The sequence below is a fragment of the Phoenix dactylifera genome, chromosome 16 (genome assembly GCF_051530095.1).
Source record: "Phoenix dactylifera cultivar Ajwa chromosome 16, Ajwa_hap1_PhDact_Kaust_v1.1, whole genome shotgun sequence".
Lineage (NCBI taxonomy): Eukaryota > Viridiplantae > Streptophyta > Magnoliopsida > Arecales > Arecaceae > Phoenix > Phoenix dactylifera.
In genome coordinates, this window is record NC_143205.1 from 12,899,461 (window position 1) to 12,923,265 (window position 23,805).

The window sequence follows — 23,805 nt, forward strand, 5'->3', positions numbered from 1 at the left end:
AATAAACCAATAATAGCTTAGAGTTAAGTTTTCTTTTCTCTAGAGAAAAAAAGAGAGGGAGGTCACTGCAGCTGCCGTTGTGTTTTCTTCTGTGATGGCTAGGGACATCTGAGGTATTCTTTATGCTGTTTCAGTGCTCCGATTTGCCCTCGTTTCTTGGGTACCCTCACTCCTTGGCTATCTCAAAGTAAACTTCGACGACAGTAGGTCAGTGGATGGTGTGACTGGAGGGGCTGGATTTGTGATCGGAGACCACCTTGGTAAGATGATTGCAGCAGGAGGGCGGCGCACTCCAGGGTTTACAGTAGTTGGGGCAGAGCTGCAGGCAGCCTGGAAGGATATATCCTATGTTAGACAGGTACTTGGAGTCGAGCGGGTGTACCTCGAGGAAGACTCATCTATGGTGATCGATTGGATCCGGGGGATGGATAGGTATGGTGATGGTCATCCCCTTATCTGAGAGACTCGTATGATGGCATAGATGATGAGCGACTTTCAGACAGCACACGTGTTTAGGGAGGCGAACAGGGCAGCAAACTGGGTTGCCTTCTTTGTCGCCCGGTATTCCGGAGATTTTCTTTGGACGTCTGCATCAGACGTTCCTCCTCCTTTGTATTTTTTACTTTCTCGTGATCTGGCAGGATGTACTCACATTAGAGTTATATGAATTGAGTAGCCATTTTTACCCCCCCTCCCCCCAAAAAAAGAGATCTGATCATCAAGCTCTAATATGAAAAAAACTGGATGTGCTATCAGATTATGAAAAGACCTAACTTGGTGCCTCACCTTCTCCTTGGATGAAGTGTCTACATCATGATATTTAACAGATTTGGAAGATCAAATGAGCCCAAGAAGGTAATCCGAACTCTTCCCTATTGTATCAGGGAGGTACTGCTGGATAAACCTTTCTTTTTTTAAAAAAAAAACCCAAGTACTTTTCATTCAACATTGCTTAACAAGAAACAATGCACGAGCTATAAACATGATTGCATTTATTTGATGAGAGGTTCACAATCACTAATGTTTCCTCTCACAGGAACACAACAATCGATGCTTTGCTAGTATGAATTAGACTTCTCACTAGTAGCATATATAATTCATAATGCTCAAAAAGGATTAGAATAATTTAGCTCAATCAGATTTCCAAGTTGATCACAATCAAATGTTTTATATCTGTATCATGTATTTTTTTTTTTTTTTTTTTTATGTGGCACCCCCAACTTTTAAAGGTCCAGGTTCAAATCTTGGTGCAAACATTACCACCACATTATTCAAAAAATATCTTCAATTTATGTTCTGTAATACTGTCCTTTCATTATTCAAATTCATACCATCATTTCATCATTAGGCTAATTTATTAGGTAACTTGCCCGAGTTGCCAATCCACTTTGATTATAAGAGATCCTAGTTAGCCAAGCATAACAAATTCATTGGGCTAGATTTCTGAGTCACGGATATTGGCTAGAGTTGAATGGTTGTTCTGCATGATAACAATATTTGCCCAATTACTGCAATATCGTCAGATGAATGCTTCTCCAAAATACTCTCAACCCATCAACTTAATCAAGATTGTTATAATACTTCATGAATTTTACGATGTACTCGTCTTCTTTGTAGAACACTTACAGACTAAAAGTTATTGCATTCACATTTATTTTTATTTTCATAATAATAAAGTATAATTATATATATATATATATATATATATATATATATATATATATATATATATATATTCATAATCTTAAATTTTTACTTGATTAACTTCTTTCTAATTGTTGATTATAGGAATTCTTGATGTGCCTTTCACAAAAAATTTTGTATATTTTCTTAGTTTGGAATCTTCCACTTGGTTGAATTATTTCCAGTACCAACATGGGACTATGTGACACAGAGCACTGCTGCCTGACATCCACCTAGAGATGATCATATCTTAACTCTAGCTGGAAGGAGGGCTCCACCATTCTTGCTCTGGGCCGCTGGGGGAGTAGAAAGGAAGCAAAGATGGAGATGATGATGCCCCTTTCCCAGCCTAAGTTAATATTAGCTTTGGAGGTACCTGCTTTCTTGAAAGAAGCTACTGTGGGGATTGACAAAACCTCTGTTTCCTGGGGAGCAGTACTATTCCGCACAAATTAAACACTGGCAAAGTCTTTATCCTCGCCATTGCTGGGGACCAGTCACCATGGAACCTAAATTATTTCATAAGCAGTAGCTTACTTTTTTTTTCTTCCTAGAAGGAACATTTGTATACATAAAATAATCTGTAGTGAAATGAGCAACAAAGTTATAGAAGTATATTTATTTAGGTATTAAGAAATGAGATGTTTAAGAACATGGTCAAAGGGAATCATCTCTGTCAACCAGAGAGAGCCTACCATAGGACTGATAGGGTGTCTAAAGTGACAGATTATTTTAGTGTTTTTGGTCCCACACTTTTTCTTTTGAAAGTTTGTTTTATATACACACCTTTACAAACTTTCAGAATTTCTCAAAGTTTTAATCTTCTACGCTATAATTTTCCTAGAGAATCTGTGTCTATCTATCTACACTGTTTTTAGCACAAATGGCCAAGCATGGATGGAGATTTGTGCATGAAACAGTAGAACTATCACCACTTTTAATGCATGCTCTTCGCTATAATGAAACAAACTTTTCCTTATGTTAAAGAAAAAAATAAAGGTTTAACTTATATATGTAAAGTTTACCTGATTGTGGTGTATCCTAGAGAAATGAGAGCCAACCATCGGGTACTCGTACCTCTTAATATCAAGTGCCTTTTTACATATAATAATAATTACTTTGCTTTGATTCTAAATATCTGCTTCGACTACTGGAACATTTCTTAGAAACTATATTGACAGATACTAAAAACAAACCTTTTTTTCTCTATTCCTTACTTGTGGTATCTTCATTCATTCAGTCATTCCTGCGTTTGATAGCATGCTGTGCTTGTTTTCTTTTGCTGAGTCCTAGTCATAACAAATATCTGCTCCATTTAACAGTTACTAATTTCTCTGCAATATCGCACTCGTTCTATTAACATGACCCAAAAAATGAAACTTAGACACAAAAGGAAAAAAGAAAAAAAAAATCATTACAGTATACATGCGACAACCCCTAACAATTTGTCTACCTAGATATTCCTACAGTATCATTTGTGCAGTTCAAGGCAGTTTCTAGGAGGTTAAGTATAATAAATTTACTAAAAAGCTACAAGAAGGAAATTAAGAAAAGGAAATGCCTCTAAGCTGCAGGTAATCATTTCAGCCTGAATTATTAAATTTGCGCAGGCCATGTGCATGAAGGTACAAGATTAGGATGACATAGAGAACAATAAAGTTTCTTAGAGAGCTAAATAATAAAGATACAAGAAATGGCTTGTGAGAGTCAGATAACATAAGTTTCTGAAGATGTGAGCTAGCAGATTTGTTAAAAGTCTCTTGATGGTTATACTAGAAAGGAAATCAGAAACTACTTTTGTCGAAGGTTGCGGAAAAAATAAGCCACATCGAGAGAGGAATACTTAAATCATTCAGCCGAAAATTGCCTATGGGCCTTTAACCAAGGAAAGAAAAGCTGCTGGTATCCAATCGAGTCCCTTAGCATCTACTAGCTGAAAAAAATCACCAAATATAAGCCTGCATGTATAAATGCTAATAAAGCTTGAACAACAAAAACATGCTAACCTATGGTGCTCCATTTACTCACCCAACAACTAAAGTGACCCTCATGAGTGCACAATGCATCTTGGATACTGAAATATGTAATATTATGTGCAGCCCTGCTCATACAGTACTCTTGATATATTAGGGCTTGATCAGATGAACTCATCATCCTTCACAAACAGAGCAGCATCATACCTGCAGTCTCATCTGAAATCACATATCTTGGATTCTACTGAAAATTTACCCCCAATAAGGAATAGGGAATGCTTGTCAAACTCTAAAACATGCATCTTGGATCCCAAATTACAATCTTGCAGAAGTAACAGAAGGAGTGCACATCTTAAGATTTGAAGCTGGTTGTCAAGCATTACTGCTAGAGTAGATGTTCATGACATGGCACTTGTAGAACAATGAAACAAAAAACCTGCAATGTTTTTTCCTCCTTTTTTCTGCATTATTACAGCTCGGAAGACAACCTCCAGTGTACCATTCTCGCATTTGTGTTCAGCTGTGACCAAAGGTAGCAACTAGAGGACCTCCCAATGAATTGTTTCTGGATGAAGCATTACATAACAATAGTGCAATTGAGATCTACAATCCAAAGAACAACCAACCAATCTTGACACCTAAGTATGAAAAGGATGCATGTTAAGCTGGGACAGCCCATGGCTGTTCAACCCAACCTGCACTTTAGACAGATTGTTTCAAGTTTTTGATTGTTTGATATGGTCAGACTTGAAGTTGGCCATTTTTTAGCTTAATAGCAGGACCTTCCCTGCTCTGCATGAGTTATGAAAAGCTATGCAGGCTTGTGAAAAGAATTTTAATATGTGTAAAAAAACATAATGTTGTAGAACAACATAAGGAACTCTGTAAATGTAGAAGCAACTGTGCTAAATGTTAGTTTTCTCAATCCATTATTGAAGAAAAATGAAGATGAGACAGTTTTAGCAGTCAAGTAGAGTGTATATCAAGCTTGATTGACCCAAACTATTACAAGGAACTGCCAAAGCTCAAGTAATAAAACTCTGGGTTGGGCTTGGACTAGAGCTTGCCGCATCAAGGGCAGTTGAGTTAAGCCTGGGAAATGTCTGAGAAAATCTGAAAGAAATATGACCACACTCCTACCAATGGGCATTAGATATGAACACAGGTGAAGAAAAAAAATAATGTAAAAAATAAAAAAATGGATGCATGTCGAGATTGATTCCAAAAATATTTAAATTGGTGCCATAGAATAGTCAGTCTAATACGCTTGAACTCATATATAAGATCAATTAGCATATATTGTTCACCATATTTTTTTATTTTATAGGAAATTGTATCCAATACCTCTATCTTTATTATAGAAGAAAAACTGAGATAAGGTCACCAATGTTAGAGAGGAGAGTCATAGCTTTATTTCTCCATAGGAAATATCATTACAGTCTTATAGCAGAGCCAATGTTAGAGAACAGTATTGACAGCCAACATCAATTAATATCACTCAAGAAAAGTTACAAGAACAATGATGTGCATGTACACTATTAGTCGATATAATTTATAGTATAAAACAATATTAGAGAATATCATTTATGGACTGTTGACTTATGCCTATGTAGCTCTCTTCTCACGGAAATTACATATCTCTCATTGCTTTTAACATAAACACCACAAAGCCAAGCGTAAGCAACATTGAGGCAATCAGCTCCAGCAGCCATCAGATAAACAGTTCAGCTTGATATTATTCTCAAAACAAGGAAATACCATCAAAGATTAAAAAGTAATGATATGTGAAAAAAAAGAAGATAGTAATAGAAATAAAGGATTTATTCCTGTTAAATTATCAATTGATGAAAGCAACTGATGTGCAATGCAGTGTCGTGCAACAAACCTTTGTCAGAAAACAACAGTTTTCTTCAACTCATATGGCAGCACCTGAGGTTCGCAATATGATCTTGTTGCCTTTGCCAGATAATGCTTTTCTAGGTTCTCTGACCTCTGTGCTAAACTTTGTGAATTATCTCTGTGAGAAGCTCTGGCAACCTGTCATCCATATAACCATCGAAAAATGCAACATCCATTTGATGGTTAGCATTTTTTAAGGAGGAGGAAGATAAAAAAATCATATGGGCATTACCCTCATACAATTGCATAAACAATATCATATAAACAAATGGTTGACAGTTTAACTTCAAGTTCAAACTATTGCCAATAATATGACTATCAAACAAATGGTTGGCATTACCCACTCTCCCCATTTAAATTTTGGTGTTCTTGTCGAGCTAAGGATCCAAATCCATCTAAATATAATAAAAAACACCACAATTCGGATCAGCTTCAAAAGGGTCCGTGCTGCAATGTCCCTTCATCTGCATGAACTAGGGGCTTGGTCTGCTCTAATCTATTTCTGACAATCCAATACCTTAACCAGAAAAGCTAGCCAAGAAGATATTATTTAGGTTCCTTGGTTTTGTATAAATATCAAAGATCTCCCTGTACAATTGATGTCAATAGGCTCTTACATTAGTCCTATTGGTGAGGTCCAGGTCATTGCAATATGTAATGTTTACTATTTTTTTCAGCTCATTCTCAAAATCTTGTAGAAATGACCTTCTTACACTTCAATCTCTTTCACTACTGAATTTTTGTTGTCATTTTTTAAACAACATTTTAGGTGAATATTTATATCGAATCCTGTTTTTTTTAACTTTCCCTCTAATTACTATCTCCTTGTAGAACATCATTTGTGCTTGTAAATATGTGTTGATTGTATCTGGTAGGGTTTTCACATTTGGTGGTCAGCTTCAAGGAGCTTCTTTAGATCAGAGTCCATAATTCTTATTGTCATGTCCAACAATAGTAGGGTGTGTGTGTATTTTATAAAGCTGGAGCCTATATACAATGAAGACCAAATATCTTGCTATTAAGGCAACCAAACTGCAATTTTGGTGACATTGTTTTGGCTTTTTGTGACACACATTTACTCTCTCAAGTTCCGAGAAATTACAAATCTGGAAGAGCATTGAGAAGCTACTTGTTGACAACCAAGTTGAGGCAAGTCCATGGATCCAATTTTAAAATTCATCTGTCAGTGCCTTCTGATAAGTAAACCCAACTTTCATAGATTCATTAAGCGCAGTTAGTATTTAATCTCCTGCTGTCATCAGTTCTCACATAGAAAGTTGGCAACATGTTTTTTAAGGATAAGATGTTAAAGACACTTGATGCTCTTTTTGATTGAGTACTGCTATAATGCCTTACAGTTAATAAAGCAACAAACATATCTGAAATGGAGTCCCCTCTTGAGGTATTGATCTTTAGTCTACTTTCATTTGCGTTCCTATAATTTACATAGTTCCATAAACCAGAAAGAATTATTTGGCGAAATATACCACATTGCAAGACACAAGCTTGTGTGCTTCTTTGATGCAAGATAAACTTCAATTTTTGTTCCAAAACTTTACCACGTTGCAGGATAAGCTTGATGAAGGGTGCAGATGAAGATTTGTCAAGGACTTTCCATGATCAATCATATGCAGAAGCACAATAAATTCTCAGAAAATGAAAGCAAAGGTCTTGATCATACTTCTAAACAACATTCGAGTATCCGTCTTCGATGAGTCTTAGCATTCCAAATTCACAATAACCTGATGTGAATTACAGACAAGGGCAAAACTTCATGTTTGTAAATGTTTGAACAAAGAAGCATACCAGCTGCATGCTAATATTTTTATCGTATAACTGTTACAGTAAAAACGTACATGGATTTATGCATTCAATTGCATTAAAATCTCTATATTGTTTGACACTGAGCTGACTAAAAGGTTATAACTACATAAATTTGGATTCTGGTCAATCTATGGTTTCCACACATGATGCTGTCCTTGCTTTGGCTGCTTTACTCCTTTCAGTTCCTTATGACAAGCCCAGGTATCTGTCTAAAAAAAGCGAATGCCATCCTTTTGGAGTTTAACGTATTTTCTGGTACCGAGGATATAAGGCAATTCAGGCTATCTTTATCATCGAAGTATAAGCTATCCTTATGCTAAACAATGTGATTAAGAAGCATTAAAACAAAAATATTTTCTCGAGAGAAGCATATCGTATATGTAGGAGATTAAGAGCAGGTAAACTATAATTGGAACGTACCCGGAATTTTGAAGGCCAAAGAACAAGCAGAGGTTTTCCTCGCGGAGTCTTCGAGCACTTTTTGGGTGTTGGATTTGGACTGCGAAGGTTTCTTTATTCTATTAGTTTGGGAGAATTTTTAAGTTTTTTATAGATTTTTTTATGTAGGATTTGCCGATTAGGCTGATACAACCGGCAAAATTATAGGCTATAAGTTAGGCTAGGCAAAATATCCAAGAATAGGTTTAGAGTGAGCCGGCCCAAATCTTAGGGAGAAAAAAAAAAAAAAAAAACTTGTTGAACTTTCTCTTTTTGTTTTCTTTCTATAGGTTTCGGACCGGTCTACTCTAAAGCTATTTATAAGTATTTTATAAATACAGGCCTCACCCAGCATATAGTCCGTGATCTTGTTGGTTATGCTAGCCCAATCCATAAACCCTACAAGAGTTTCAACCTAATTCTATAGAAAAATTTAAACAGGCATTTAGTTGGATTGAAAAAAAATTGCATTCTCTATTCTATTGGTTTGAAAAATTTATGCGCTTTTGTGAGTTGGACTTGGAAGAAAGAAGAGAGAGGCTTTCAAGGTTGCTCCCCAAAGAAATCATTGCTGGATTAAAGACACTGACCGGCAAGGGCGAAATGCTGAAACCTCCTTGTGGTCGAAACTCTATCTCCAGCTAGTTTTGTTGTCCTACTTGACCTTGGTAGATTGTTGGAGCTGCCATAGAAGCAGCGACGAGTTCCACCTTCCTTCGCTATTTTGTAATAGGAAATCTAAAATAGGAGTATTTTTTAAACCCTTCTTCAATTAACAAAACTATTTAGGATAGAAAAAGAGCAATTGGAGCTCCACATTTATATGGACTTCATGATTTTTTTAATTATTATTTTTTAGGTGGTTTGGCTTTGCTTTTTTTTATTTTTAAAGGTTCAAATTGGTTTTACTCCAAACAAAAAAAGAGGTCCAACTAGTGTATTTATCTATAGTATACATTAAATATTTTTTTAATTATAATCTTTCTACCTACACTCACACCAATCCTGTGCTACCTAGCTATCTTTTTTTCTTTTCTTGTTGAGAAATAGTAAAAAATATTATGATCCCCCTACTTTAAGAAAGCAATACAAAATTCGTCCGATTCCAAATTTCCAATTTCTATCTTTAGAAAATCAAAAGTAAGTTTGGTATAGTTGGTGTAATTTATTTTGATTTATTTCCTTCTTGTGTATAACATAATTCATGATATAAAAAAAATCAATATTGACAATTATATTTATTTTCTTCATTCTTAAACATGCATCCCACATATCATTTGCTAGCTAAAACTGCTAAATCACAGGTTGTATTTATATTATGTGAATAAGATGGGGAAAAAAATTCCAAATTTTTTATCTACTTCTGTTGCTTGATCCCTTTCATAAATAAGCACTTTTATTTGCCTATTTTCTCTGTTCTTATAAATACATCCCTCCTAATCAAGATCTATAATTCTCTCCTCCAAAAATCAAACATCATGCTGCCTAATTTATATAAAATAATAAATTAATCATCCGACATCACAACCATCCATCTTTCTTTCTCAAGTACGCGGAGAGATTTAGGCGATCCCGGATCCAGGAGATCTTGCCAAGATATGGTACATAACTGATGCATGGAAATGTCAACGGCATTACAAGACGAATGGATACCCTCACGGTCACGGACGGTAAAACCAAAGAAAGGGGAACCGGACGCGAATGTATCTCTGCTCGACATCCAAGCTTTTGCTCCGGATCTGAAAGCTAATCGGAAGATTTCGACATTCACAATTCTCTGCATCATTTAAATCCGGAGGAGATAATTCTTTTGTATCGAGGAGAACCGAAACTTCTGAGATCTTTGGGCGATTTGGAAGAGTCATCAAAGAGCCATTTTTTGGTTGGATTTGGAACAATGGCGGACGGTACGACGTCGAGGAAGTACGTGAAGCTGACGAAGGATCAAGATGCGCCCATGGAGGAGATCAAGCCTGGAGAGCTCAATCAGCCCATCCGAGTCCCCCAGGTTGCCTAAATTTTTTATTTTTTATTTTTTTTGTTTCCATCTCTTACCATCACCATCATTAGTTTTTCTTTAGATTTTTGCCAATATCTTGAAATTAATTATAGTATTTTCAAGATTGCAATGCATTTCTTATTGGTAGAATAATTGGTTTTGTTGTTTTCTAGGAATTTATCTGAACAAAATTGGTTGTATATGATGTTTTTTTGTTCGTAAATCCATTTGTGAGATTAATGAAGGTTTTGAACAGTTGGAGGTTCGTCGATGCACCGAGTGCGGACAATCGCTTCCGGAGAGCTACGAGCCCCCGGCTGACGAAGCCTGGACGACTGGAATTTTTGGGTGTTTTGAAGATATGGAAAGCTGTAATCTATGCTTCCTTTGATATGCTTTGCATCCAAGTAGCTATATTTTAAATATAATTTTTTAGTTTCTTTTGATTGGTAGTTTCTTTTAATTCCTCTTCAGCATTAACATCCCCTAAAAATTATGTGCTGTTTGATATTATTTTTTTTAAGAAAAATATGGTCTAGTCTGCTTTAAGCTTTTCCTTCAATTCCCCTCATGTTGTGCTCATTTACATATATATGCATGCTTGATTTATTTTGCAAGGATAACATAGTTAATTAATCCTAACGTGATAATTACTTTGAGTGTTGATCTGCCAAAATCATGAATAATATAGAAGAAAAAAGCTTTACACCGACTGCCTGCCTTTATCCGATATACACCACTGGTTTTGCATCATTGTATTGAAATATTAAATCCTTAGAAAATCTTTGAGAAAAAAACAATGAGAGAGGCTTGATTTTATTTTGAAAAGAAATGCCTAATTCTGATTCAGGAAGGTCCAGCACAGGTTGGCAAGAGAAGAAAAGGGTAAATGCAGGTGTGCTATGATTGCCTTTTATCGCTCTTATTGTACTGTCTTCATGGAAGTCAAATGGATCTGCATCCTTGTATTGGGTTGATAATTGCAATGTAATCTAGTGGCCATTCATCTGCTAGTTTCTAATATACTTGATAAATTCCGCTGAATGTCAAAAATGTTTTGCTACAAGGAATTCTCAATTGTTATCACATAAAGACATCCCAAGCTTTAACGAGAAACACAAGGCAATCTAAAGGTGTTGTTGTCTCATTTGAATTGTGTACATAGTCGATGCTACGGAAATAGTTGCAGACCGGAGGTTGGTTGGGTGTTGAGGGCCAATTAAATGAGACATAAAGGAAGTTAAAAGACAGGAATAAAGGAAATTGATTAAAGAAGTCTAACAACTTAGGGAGACCGTCCTTGGGATTTGTATTGACTGACTGGAAAACATGTAACGCAAATGTAGAGCCCTTTATACTCTGATCATGGTTGCTGACTAAGGAGAATCATGTAGAGGTGTTTTTTATGATAATAGATATACTGTACAGAGAAAGGAAGAAAATAGAATGTAGATAGTTGAGAAAGTGAGCTATGTTATCTTCCCTAGGATCAGCATTTATTCTTATTGGACAAAGGGCAACAACATCACAGAGTTGTTGGTGCTAAAAGACTTGTAAAGGAAAGACTTGTATAGGATCATGACATATTACTCAATCTATTGGATTCGATGATATGTTGTATAACATTGGTGATAGTGTTATGTGGAGAAGTTTGTCATTGGAGATTGCGCTGCATTATCTTTGAATACAATACTATATGAAAGCCCTTAGAAATTATTCATGAAGCAAAGAAATAAGTTTGAAGTGTTGTTTGGAGCAGTATCTGAATTTTAGGCTATATGCATTTGGAGGAGGAATCTATAGATTCTACCTGTTATTGGTTTACTGGAGGAAAAGTTTGAAAAATACCTAAGATAAATTCTCATTCCTCAAGTAATGCAAAGAGCTGTACTAGGAGCTCTATGTCCAAGTAATTATCTTATGTTGGCAATCACTAGAACAAAGTGCATTCTCAAATTGTTCAATTTTATTTTCTGGGACTCCTGAATCAACAAGATAAATGGAGGCAAGTCTAAGACCACTACTTGCACTCTTATAGTACACTCCCATGGCAAAAGATCTGCAATATTTAGTTTGATGAAATCGTGATGGAAAAACATAGATGTTGCAGAAAGTCATCATATGATTTTGGCCTTGTGTAAAAAGAAAAACAAGGACAAAAGAATCATTGCTCCCTTGGAATCAGTTTTCATATTGTGCAGCAGTAAGTGGTGTTTCCATGTATGTTTAGAAACTTCTAAACATCTTGATGAAATCGCCTCCTAGTCTGCTATCTCTTTCTGATCTTAAACACACAAACCTTCTTGACCCCAGACCACCATGCTTAAGCATATTTATTTTCACTACACTATAGGCCTGGCATATACTAGTGCATTTTTTTTTGACACTTTTAGATTGAAAGTTTTATTTATTTTTTTTCCTTGATAGGCTGGACTGGCTTGTTCTGTCCTTGTGTGTTGTTTGGTCATAATGTCGAGAAGCTTCAAGAAGAAATCCCATGGAAAAATGCATGTATATGTCATGCAATCTGTGTTGAAGGTGGCATTGCACTGGCAGCTGCTACAGCATTTTTTCATGGCATTGACCCACAGACATCATTTTTGATTGGAGAAGGATTATTATTTTCTTGGTGGATGTGTGGTATCTACACCGGTCTTTATCGCCAATCACTGCAGAAGAAATACCATCTCAAGGTAAACTGTTATTTTCCTTCTGTTTCAGAACGTATGTGATCAATTTCAACATATCACCGCTGCATCAATTATTTGCATGTGTTATCTTGAGTGCCGAAAGACTGAATGCTATTTTGCTTGTAGCTATCATGCAAGCTTCAAAAGTAGTTGCAGCAATCAATTTATGCAGATATGACTTGTTTGGTTCATATATTCATGGTTCTGCCAATAATATGTCTTGCAGTCACATGGATTTTTTGGCGGACTCACTTGAAGTGATGTAAACATGGATATGCAACAAGTTCATTTTGCAGATTGTATACTTCAAATAAATTCAAAAGCTGCTTATGGTTTCTTTACCAATGTTCTTCTGTTTTGCTAGCAATGTACATGATTGAATAGGTTCATATGTGAAGCAGTATTAGTTGCATCATGACTAGACCACCTACTGGATGCTCAGTTGTCAATAAGAACTTCAAGGACTCATTATTTACTTTGATCTAAGCATGTATATGCATCAAGCATGCTGATGACAAAAATTGCTTGGGATTCCTTTTCCAAATTTTAGCTGTTGCACTAGTAATAATGCAAACAGATTCATGCATAAAGCGGCGGTAGCCTAATAATGACTTGGACTGCCTGCAAGATGCTTAGTTGTGTTCCGCTGTAGTAATTGATTCATAAAGCATGTTGGTCTTGTGAAGCTGGATGTCTCCTGCTTTAAGTGCTACATCAATTATCTTTATTTGAGCCTACAAGCCTGAGAATCTCTGCTGCTTTTGTTGCTATTGTTTATACTACTTTTGCATCACATCAGGTTGTTCTGTTGATCACATTCTTGTAACTCCACCTGCAGAACTCTCCTTGTGACCCTTGCATGGTGCATTGCTGCATGCATTGGTGTGCCAACTGTCAAGAGCACCGAGAAATGAAAGGTCACCTCTCCGATAATACTGCGATGCAAATGACCATCATTAACCCACCCGCTGTGCAGGAAATGAATGCAAATGAGAATAAGGAGACAGCAAGCTCTGAGAATGATGTTCAGAACCAGCAAGCCAGTTTGGAGATCCAGGCTGTACAGTAAATACAGAGTCCTGCGAATGGTACTATATGGATCCTAGAAATCCTTCCTTTCTTCTCTTCTTTGTTGTTGGTTTTGAAGTCGTTGCATTTTTACAGTAGATTCATGGGAAAATCTGCAAGACTTCTTTTTTAACACTCTTTACGTCAATTGAAGGCCAGATACTTAACAAAATTATATGCTGATGGATGAGATTTTTATCTTATGAACCACTTTCTTCTGCTGCCCACTGTTAATGAATTGATGCTGCTAAATAGATTACAGTCACCTGCTTATTGCATTTCACTTTTGCATCTTTGCAAACTTCAATTTACCGGTTGCAATCTTACCTTTCATAACTCCGATGTTGTAAGACAATGCATTTGCTTCCATGACTATTAGACATCAATTTGTACTGTGCAGTATGGTTTAGGTGCATGCACATTCACTTTTGTATGTATGACTATTTACTGCCAATGGATTTAGTCTATTTGGAACATATTGATCCTCAAATCCTGTTCTTGTGGAGCTTGAGAAGCTTGCTAGGCAATAGTTTCTGTTTATTATAGGACCAGAGAAGTTCGGATCAATAATCAATTAGTTCCTGAAGGCATTGCCAATATTTATATGCTGAATTGGTGAATGCGCTTGTTTTCAGAAGTTGAACATAATCTGGTGAAATTGATCCATTAACATGCTCTTAGATAGTGTTTTTGAATGGATGGATCGATCAATTTTGCTATACCAGTTCATAGCTCCAGAATACTTATTCTAGATCCTGGTAACTATAGAAAGCATGGGGCCAAGTCGAGACAGAAGATAAGCCGAACCATTAACATGCACTTGGCTTGGATGGTGTTTTCTAATCTTTGACACTTAGGTTGCTAATGGACCTGAATGGTCCTTCCTGGAATTAAACTTGGAGAGGCCTGAAACAAATTCGATAAGTATTATATTTGTTCAGAAAATACAAAACAGATACAGGTATTTGTCGATGCTAAAATTTCTTTGTATATTTGTCGTAAACAAGCAACGGTGTGGATCGGATGTGAATACAAATACAGACATAAAAGTGAACAATATAAATTTGGTAAGTAGAATATCATTCTATTTTATATTTTATAAATTCGAATTCAGTATACAAACCTTCTAGCACTCCTTTTTTTTCTTTGTTATAAGCTTCCTAATTTCTTTTATTATTTTTCTAGAACAAACAAATGATTGCACGAAAAATAACAAACATTAATTGCATTCAATTGATTGCAAGACCTCTTTATAGTGGATTATTAACTCTTCTAAGATATAAACGTTAGGTTGAATGGCCAATCTGTAGTGGTTCGAGAATACAGTCCACCAAAGCAAAGATACCACTGTATGAAAATAAAAGATATCACTATGTACCCTTTGCAGATAAATAAGAGTTACATAAGAGTAAAAAGGACTAGAATCAGATTTGGATACTATTTGGATATGAAACTTTATATTATTGAATCCAAATACAAATACGAATACAAATATCACTATGTACTCTTTTGTTATTGATACAAATACAAATATGTATCTTAGTAGGATGTGAAACTTTACATACATATCCATATTAACTTGGATATAGAATTGGATCAGACCAGATATTATTGAATCCATTTTCTCTCCTAAACTCCGGCCGCAAGGGCGTCGGTCAAAAGCTACTTTACGCCTTAGTGGACACAAGATGTCGAATGGACATGATTTTTTTTAGCTATATATCCATTACAAGCTAGTTGCTTCAAACAACATTATATATAAATTGATCTCAAACTTTGCAGAAAACTCATGCATTTTCTCAACTCTTATAACTTCTACGATAGAGTGCTCATCTCTCGTATGAAAAGCAACCAAAATTTTCCATTCAAATAAGTAACCCTACCAGATAGACATCCCCTTGCTCAACCCATGAACACATTATATTCCATTGGTCTGGCCTTGCAAAGAACTTGTTAAGGAATGCAAGACAATGATAATGCAGAATCCACCTTGCTGTAATTAATTCTTTATATAAAGCAATTTAAATTCACCTAAAATCTGAATATAGAGGCTTTAAAACTCTTCTAACTTCATAGTGTCAGAACAAAATGCCCTAAAAACCAAATTTGAGACAAAATGGGTATTTGATGCATTTGTATTTTATAGCTCCTATTTTGATTCTCAAATAATGGATGTTTATATCATACATTTTGCCTAAGGAGCAGCTTTGAATGTTATGTTGACTTTGAATGTCTTCCAGAGTAGTTATTGAATTGACTAATGCACTCGGAGGATTGGTCTTCTCTGCACCGAAATGGTACTCATAGTTGAGCGCGAAATTTGGCATCATACCTTAGATGGCTGCCATGGTGGAAGTGGATGGATTTATTCATCGTCCAGAAATGAACAGGGGATTATAATTAAAGTTACAAGCAAGCAGCACTAGATGCTCGATGTGGAATCCATCAATACCTCTTAAATTGGAGTAATATTTTGTCCTTCTCGTCATGTGCCGCAGAATTTATTGGCTGGTGGAAAACGGAACAAGTCTAATGAGAGGATGTAGATAGGTGCGCTGATAGCAAAGTTCTTGAAAGTCGAGGCATATAGAACCATACTATTCTCGTACCCTACCTTCGATCATCCTCTTTTTGAATAGGAATAGGATATAGCCTAAGCCATAATTGTAGAGATCTAAATTAACATTGCTCTAGAGATAGAGCCATATGGCGTACTATTTCATGCATGGTAAGTAATGCTACCTTCCTCTCACATTATGAGTAGTGGGTAGATGGGTATCACTACTCACTGTGGGCATTTACCTTTGCTATTGTGTGCCGTATGGGCTACTTTTGCCATGCATGATAGGTAGTTCAACCATTTTTTCCATGCATAGATAATGGTAATCGTTGGCTAACCACCATCCTTAGACTCCGCTTTAGTAAAGCATCATCTTAAGTTAGTAGCTCTTGCCCCTTCAGTTTGTCACTTGGCCTACATCGTTGGTATTTCGACTTGCACTTTAATGTTTCAGCCAGAAGTCTTAAAGTTTCGACCTGCACTAACACTTGCTAGGAAGCTAGTGCAACTTGGCCTAGCGGCTAGATACAACTTCATCCTAAGATTCTCAATCTGCATCTTGATACTTGAAAATTGGCATCATTCCAAAACTTTCTATTCGGTCTGCCCAAGATGTCCCTTCTGAATTCTTGCTTTTACTTGGTTTATACTAAATGACCTTCTGAGACTTATTGTTGATCGATCTTTAAATCACAGACATTGGTCTGCATGTGGTGTGAATAATGCCTCTCGCATTCCATCAGCCGATAGTTAGGAGGATGATGGGATATATCTGGCACTACATCCATCGGCTTAACTTTAGACTTGGTAGTCATTCAACTTGACCACTTTGAAGGAAACACTTACCGAAGTCTTACAGGCCCACCAATCACTTGTTTCACCAAGGAGGTTAATAGGTTTGCCTTTTGGGAAAATTGAATTTGTGCAACAGATGCAAACCATGAAAGGTTTGGTGGAGGTGCAATTCAAACTTAAGCAATATGTAGAAACCATAGAGGATCTGGTGAATGGAGATTAGATTCATTGTCGTGCTTGCCTCCTAGCTTGTGGGCATGGCTGATACAATTGATTTGGAGGAGAAGGTTTCCAATAGTATGGTTGATGCCCCTTAGCCTATAGATATAGTATACATGGTTGTCGATGAAGTGGAAGTGATGGTACCCTCGGAGGTGGTTGCCCCCTAGCTCTTAGAATAGGGCCAGGCTATCGCAAACTGCTTGAACTATTGTCCTCCATCTGTTGCCACTAGGGGACATCCAATTCTAGTAAAAGGTACCAATGTCAATATGATTCCACCGACATTTCTTCTAGCATCCACCTGCAAATCAGGTGGGTAAAGCCCGTTTCGGGCTCGAATATTGATTGAAGCACCATTGATTGCCTGTTCGGTCCAATTCTGCTCCTACATTCACTTTCTGGATTTCTTCCTTATTGCCCTAGTATGTAGATTTTGAGGACTCCATAGAGCATACTTTGGCCTTGTCTTTCAGGTGGGCCAAAAAATGAAATTCAAGTTTTTTGAGGATCTTAACATCCTCGTACTATGAAAATTGATAAACCATTTGCCAAACAAAAAGGAGAAATCAGTTTATTTCACCACAGTATATATTAGAACATGTTGTGATCCATAATATTTGCTCTAACAGAAACAAGCCTACATACTTGTTTTGCCCCCAAAGCCGAAGATGCCATGTATAGCTTTGTAAGTAGTCTTAGTATAGTGGCCATTTTACTATTAACCACTTTGTCAATCTTAGTAACATGATGGTAGTTATGTGATGATGTTTCACTGGACATGCCAGAAAACTTATTGCCCTTCTTGTCCCATTCGGATGTACCTAAGGATGACAAGTCTAATAACAAAGGGTAGGTAGGTGCATGGGCGTGCTGCTGGTATTAGAGCAGCTGGAAAGAGGGTGACCAAGTGAGAAAACGAGAATAGCATGGGTCAAGATATCTTGATCTTCAAAAACTTTTGGCACTGTTACGCCGCCATTTGAAGAGAATGTATTTGGACAAGGATATGAAGTAGTTTAGACTACGGTAGTAGAGATAAAAGTTGACACTATTCTTGAGGTAGAGTTCTACCGATAAATAAATTAAAGTAAATATAAAAATAAGTAAAGAGAGAACAGAATTGATTGATATATTGGATGCCGAAAGGATTATTTTTTCAGCACTACAATATGATATTTATAATTGACCCTTATCAACTATCTTGATATTTTTTTCAACGCCAATAAGCCACTATTGCCCAAAGTGGTAAGTAGTACTACCGCCCAACTCATATTCTAGATAGTGGTAAGATAGGTGCTATTAGTTAGTTTTGCTACTTATTCTTTCTAATGTACAATATGACCCACTATTCTACGCATGGTATGTAGTGCTATCCATCCTCTCACATTATAGGTAGTAGAAAAATAGGTACCATTACTCACTATAGATACTTTTCCTTGCTATTATATGCAACAAGGGCTATTATTGCCCTGCATGATAGGTAGTTCAACCACTCCTTCAATGCATGGGTAGTGGTAACCGCTGGCCAACCACCATCCTTGTATTCCGCTCCGCTAAGGCCTCGTCTTAGGTCAATAGCTTTTGCTTCTCTCGGTTTATATTACTTGGCCTGCATCCTTAATATGTCGGCCTGTAATTTTGGTATGTCGGCCAAAATTCTTGATGTTTCGACTTGCTCTAATATTTGGTAGGAGGCTGGCGTGCAACTTAGCCTAGTGGCTACGTACAACTTTAGTCTACCGAATTAATATTTCATCCTAAGATTTTTTGTTTATATCTTGATGCTTGAAAGTTGACATCCTTCCAAAATTTTCCATTCAACTTGTCCTTTTTTTTTTTTTGTTGAAAACTTGCTATCATTTCATATTTATTAAATGACATTCTCAGACTTATTGTTAATCGGTCTTTAAATCACTAATATTGCTCATTAATTAGTATTCATATAATCTTGTTGTACGTGGGTGTCAGAAGGCTGAATAAATTAAGTTTTCATACTGCCCTACTCATACACAAACATGAAAGGCTTGGCAAAATACTTTCAAATGGAATGGTTAAATATATAGGAAGGGACATTATTATAGTTCACATGTAGACACATGACTGGATATGCCTTTTTCAACCCTAAACTCTTAATTACAAATTAATCCCGTTGTCATTGTGCAATCATGTATGTGACTTGCATGTACTTGAGAGCACCCTTGTCCGAAAAGATAGGGACAATGAGGCGATTGTGGTTTTTGTTTACCAATATCGAAGCAAAGTTTCAATGCATGAGAGTGATTCAACCACGAATACCACCTCTTGCCTGGCAAAACTTCTTGTACCCCACCTCAAAGTTATCTGAACGTGATTTAAGGCTTTTGATCACTACCCGTACATTCTCTTGCTTGCTTAAAGGATAAAAGATAAAAAGATTATTTAAGTACATCATGCGATTTTAGCAACTTAAAAAGAGGACTTGACCTTTTTGTTTTTTTGTAATAGATCTTTGACCTTTTTGTTTTTGTGGTAAGACTTTGACTTTTGTGGCATGCTGGTACGTGAGTGCCTGTCTGTTCCCCCAGCGGCAAACAACTCGCCTCGATCTTCTTGATTCCTTGGCGAGTTTCACCCATGTTTTAGTGATTAGAGTACATTAAGATTCGGAATTTAAATTATAATAGATTAAAAGTAACGTAAGAAAAGGGATTAATATTAAGGTAAAGAAACAAGCCCGAAACTCAAAGACAAGACAGAACAAAGCCAGCAGGAAATTGTCACGCTTCTTTAACAAATCAATCTGACAAACCCACTAATGATAATTCACGTAAGAGTTAACTATTACCCACAGTCTGCTGCACCACTGCAGCCGGGGAACCGCCGCCGCCGCCGCCGCCGCCGCCGCCCTGCTGCTTCCCAGCGACGAGCACCTTCCGGCTAGGTATCGCCTCTCGTAGCATGGATAGCACATCCCTCATCGTCGGCCGGTCCGCGGGGTTCTTGCTAGTACAAAGCAACGCCAGCCGGAAAACCAGCATCATCTCCTCCCTCACCTCCTTGCACCCGGCGGCGAGGGGGTCCAGCACCTTCCACGCCCCTCCTCCCTCCCCTCTCGCCACCCTCGCCCTCACCCACTCCACAATGCTTTTCCCCTCGCCGTACTCCGCCTCCACCGACCTCCTCCCGGTCACCATCTCCGTCAGGACTACTCCATAGCTGTATACATCGCTCTTCTCATCTACTTGCAGCGTGTATGCATACTCTGCACCACCATTAATTTGCACATTATTCAGTTCCCTGAACTTCATAATTACAGTGCAGTTTGTTGTTATTGCTTTACAGGTTCATTTCTTACCGGGGGCGATGTAGCCGTAGGAGCCGGCGATGACCGACATCGTCTGGTTTGCAGCCTGGATGAGCTTGGCCACGCCGAAGTCCGCCACCCGGGCCTCCATCTCAGCATCCAGCAGTATGTTGCTAGGCTTGAGGTCACGGTGCACGATCACCGGGTCGCAGTCGTGGTGGAGGTAGCATATCCCCTGCGCAATCCCCACTGCGATCCGGTACCTCGTCTCCCAATCCGTCACCATGCAGCCACCCTTTCCGGCGGCGGCGCCGCCACCCCTCCCGTGGAGGAGGTCCTCCAGGCTCCCGTTGGGCATGTACTCGTAAAGCAGCAGAGTAGTCTCCCGGTTGGTGCAGTAGCCGAGCAGACGGACGATGTTCCGGTGCCGGACGGAGCCCAGCACCTCGACCTCCGCAGCCGCCACCCCGCCCTTCTTTCTCATCATCCTCCCGGCTTCTTTCTGTGGTCCCCACAGTTTCTTAACCGCTATGATCTCGCCACCTGGCATCTCGGCGCGGTACACCGTTCCCATGGACCCCACTCCGATGATCCGGTCGCTCCCAGCCACGCACTCCGCCACGTCCTCCGCCGTGAAGTTTAGCCTTTGGAACGCCGTTAACCGCCACGGACCCGGCCCCCGCGGGCCCGGCCCCTCCTCCTCCCGCTCCCGGAACCACCGCGTCCCGAGGATGAGCACCACCAGCCCCGCCCCCACAGCGCCGGCGGCGATCCACACGACAGCCGCCCCCGCAGACCCCCGCGCCGGCGGAGCCTCCTGCCTCCCCCCGGCCGCGCACGGCCGCCCCACAGGCCCGCCGCAGAGGCCGTTGTTCCCAGCGAAGGCGGATGGGGGGAGGTTCCGGAGCACGGCGCCGGCGGAGGACACCTCGCCGGCGAGATGGTTGAACGACACGTTGAAGCTCTCCAAAGTGCTGCAATTATCAAACGCCGGAGGGATCGGGCCGGTTAGAGCATTCCACGAGAGATCGACATCGGTGATCGACGGCAGCGCGGTGAGATCCTCTGGAATCGCGCCGGTGAGCCTATTACGGCCGAGCCTGAGGCTCAGGAGCTTCGTGCACCGGCCGATGTCGGTGGGGATTTCTCCGCGCAAATCGTTTCCCTCCATCTCGATCTTGTAGAGATTTCTACACCCGTTTTCGAAATTTGGGATCTCGCCATCCAAATCGCAGTAACTCGCCGATAAGATCTGGAGCCTCGGCGCGCTCCAGATCGTCTCCGGCAGTGGCCGCCGGAGGGGGTTGCCGGATACGTTTAAGAACTCGAGCCTCGGGGCGGTCCCCAGATCCGACGGAATCCCTCCCGAGAGATTATTACTACTGAGGTCCATGTAGGTGAGGTTGGGAAGAGAGCCGAACCCGGAGGGTATCGGACCGGAGAGCCGGTTCCCCTCGATCCGTATCCGCCACAGAGAGGAGCAATTTGCTAAACCGGGCGGGATCTCGGAGTCGAACCGGTTCGAGAAGAGGATGAGCCGGACGAGCCGGTTCCCGGAGCAGAGCCCGGGTGGGATCGGGCCGGTAAGCGAGTTGGAGGACACGTCCAGCTTCTGCAGCCGCCCGCCGGAGCCCAGCTTCTGAGGGAGAGCACCGCTGAGGGAGTTGTTCCAGAGGAGGAGCGCCTCGAGATTGGGGAGCTCACCGATCCCCGGCGGGATCTCGCCGGTGAGCTCGTTGTTCATGAGGCTAAGGAGCGTCAGATTACCCAACGTGGAGAGCCCCGCTGGAATGCTGCCGGATAGGCGGTTATCCGAGAGGTCGAGCACCTTGAGAGCCCCCATGCCGAAAATACTCGCCGGAATCCTGCCGGATAATCGGTTCTTGAAGAGGAACAGCGACTCCAGGCGGGTGAGGTTGCCGAGCTCAGGCGGGACCTGGCCGGAGAGATTCGCCGACGAGATGTCCAGGTACCGGAGCCCCGCCAATCCTCCGAGCTCCGGCGGAACGCCGCCTTCGTACGAGTTGTAACCGATCTCCAGGTGCTCGAGCTGGGAGAGCAAGCCGAGCTGGTGGGGTAACCGCCCGGTGAGCAGATTCCCGGAGAGGTGAAGGAACCTCAGCCGCGGTAAGCTGCCGAGCCCGGTGGGAATACCACCTTCGAAGAAGCTCCCCCCGAGGTTGAGGTGCTCCAAGAGGCCGAGCTTGGCGAGGCCGGGAGGCACCGGGCCATTGAAGCTATTGCTGTAGGCGTCAAGGAGGGTGAGGTGGCGGAGGGCGGCGACGGCGGCGGGGAAGGAGGAGTTGAAGTCGTTGTGGCTGAGGTCAAGGGTCTGGAGGAGGCGGAGGTCGAAGATGGCGGACGGAAGAGCGCCGCGGAAGGCATTGCCGCTGAGGTTGAGGTGGGTAAGCGAAGAAGATAGTAGCCTGACCTTAGGGGAGATATCGCCGGAGAGGTTCCGGCGGGAGAGGTCGAGAGCGGTGACCTCGCCGGCAGCGGAGCAGGTGACGCCACTCCAGGAGCACCAGGGTGGCGGGCCGGCGGCGGAGGCAGAGGGATAAGACCAGTCTTGGAATGAGGACGTCGGGTCCACGAGAGAGGACTTAAGAGAGAGAAGTGCGAGGAGTGGAGGCGTCGCAGGCGCAGCAGCGTCGGAGAAGGTGACGGCGGTGATGGTGGCAAGGAGGAGAAGGGCGGTGGAGGCCCTGGAGGACATGGTGGTGGCGGTGGAGGAGAGGAAGGTGGAAGCGGGGAGAGGGGATATAATGGGGGAGGGGGGCTTTTTGGGAGTGCCGGCATGAGGGGGTGCCCCATGATTGGGTTCACCGCGGGTGGAGATAGATTTCGGATCTCCTAAATCTCTCTTCCCTCCCTGCTCTTTCAGCTTGAACCCCCCCCCCCCCCCCCCCCCTTCATCTCTCTCTCTCTCTCTTTTTAATTTCTTTTCAATTTTTTGATTTATTTTAATTCACAATCTTACCTACTTTGGTGGGTCCCACTATTTAGGAATGGGTTATGGATCCCGCATTAAGATTTAGTATTTTTCTATACCGATATACGTGTGCGTATATATATATATATACGCACATAGAAAGGTGACCGACTGCTGTAAAAATCGCGTAAGGGTGACGGTGGAGGCACGAGCACCGAGAAAGGTGGCTTGTGGTTTTGTTTGGAGTTTGGGATGGTGGGGATTTGACGTACATGAATATTTTTATGATTGATGTGTCTGCAACATTCTCCATGCTTTGGAATGGCTCGGGGTTGGATTCTGGAGCTCCGGCGGCAACGTGGGTTGGTTTGGTCGTTAAGTTGATGGGGACAGGACGGATGGGGGGGGAGTTCGAATGTTTGATGCGCCGAGATGCAAG

General features: G+C 40.4%; 2 protein-coding genes across 2 annotated transcripts; one reads left to right on the forward strand and one right to left on the reverse strand.

Annotated features, from left to right (window-relative positions):
• The first annotated feature begins 9,402 nt into the window (after positions 1-9,402).
• On the forward strand, positions 9,403-13,777 carry LOC103723778 (cell number regulator 6-like). The gene is made up of 4 exons (XM_008814809.5): positions 9,403-9,825; positions 10,073-10,187; positions 12,244-12,509; positions 13,345-13,777. Exons 1-4 carry the CDS (start codon positions 9,715-9,717, stop codon positions 13,573-13,575), a joined length of 723 nt encoding a protein of 240 aa, XP_008813031.1. The 5' UTR covers positions 9,403-9,714; the 3' UTR covers positions 13,576-13,777.
• Positions 13,778-19,815: 6,038 nt separating this feature from the next.
• On the reverse strand, positions 19,816-23,242 carry LOC103699355 (uncharacterized). Its single transcript, XM_088712735.2, has 2 exons — positions 20,486-23,242; positions 19,816-20,392 (listed from the first exon to the last, which is right to left on the reverse strand). The coding sequence occupies exons 1-2, from the start codon at positions 23,148-23,150 to the stop codon at positions 19,965-19,967; spliced, it is 3,093 nt and encodes a 1,030-aa protein (XP_088568861.2). The 5' UTR covers positions 23,151-23,242; the 3' UTR covers positions 19,816-19,964.
• Positions 23,243-23,805: the final 563 nt, after the last annotated feature.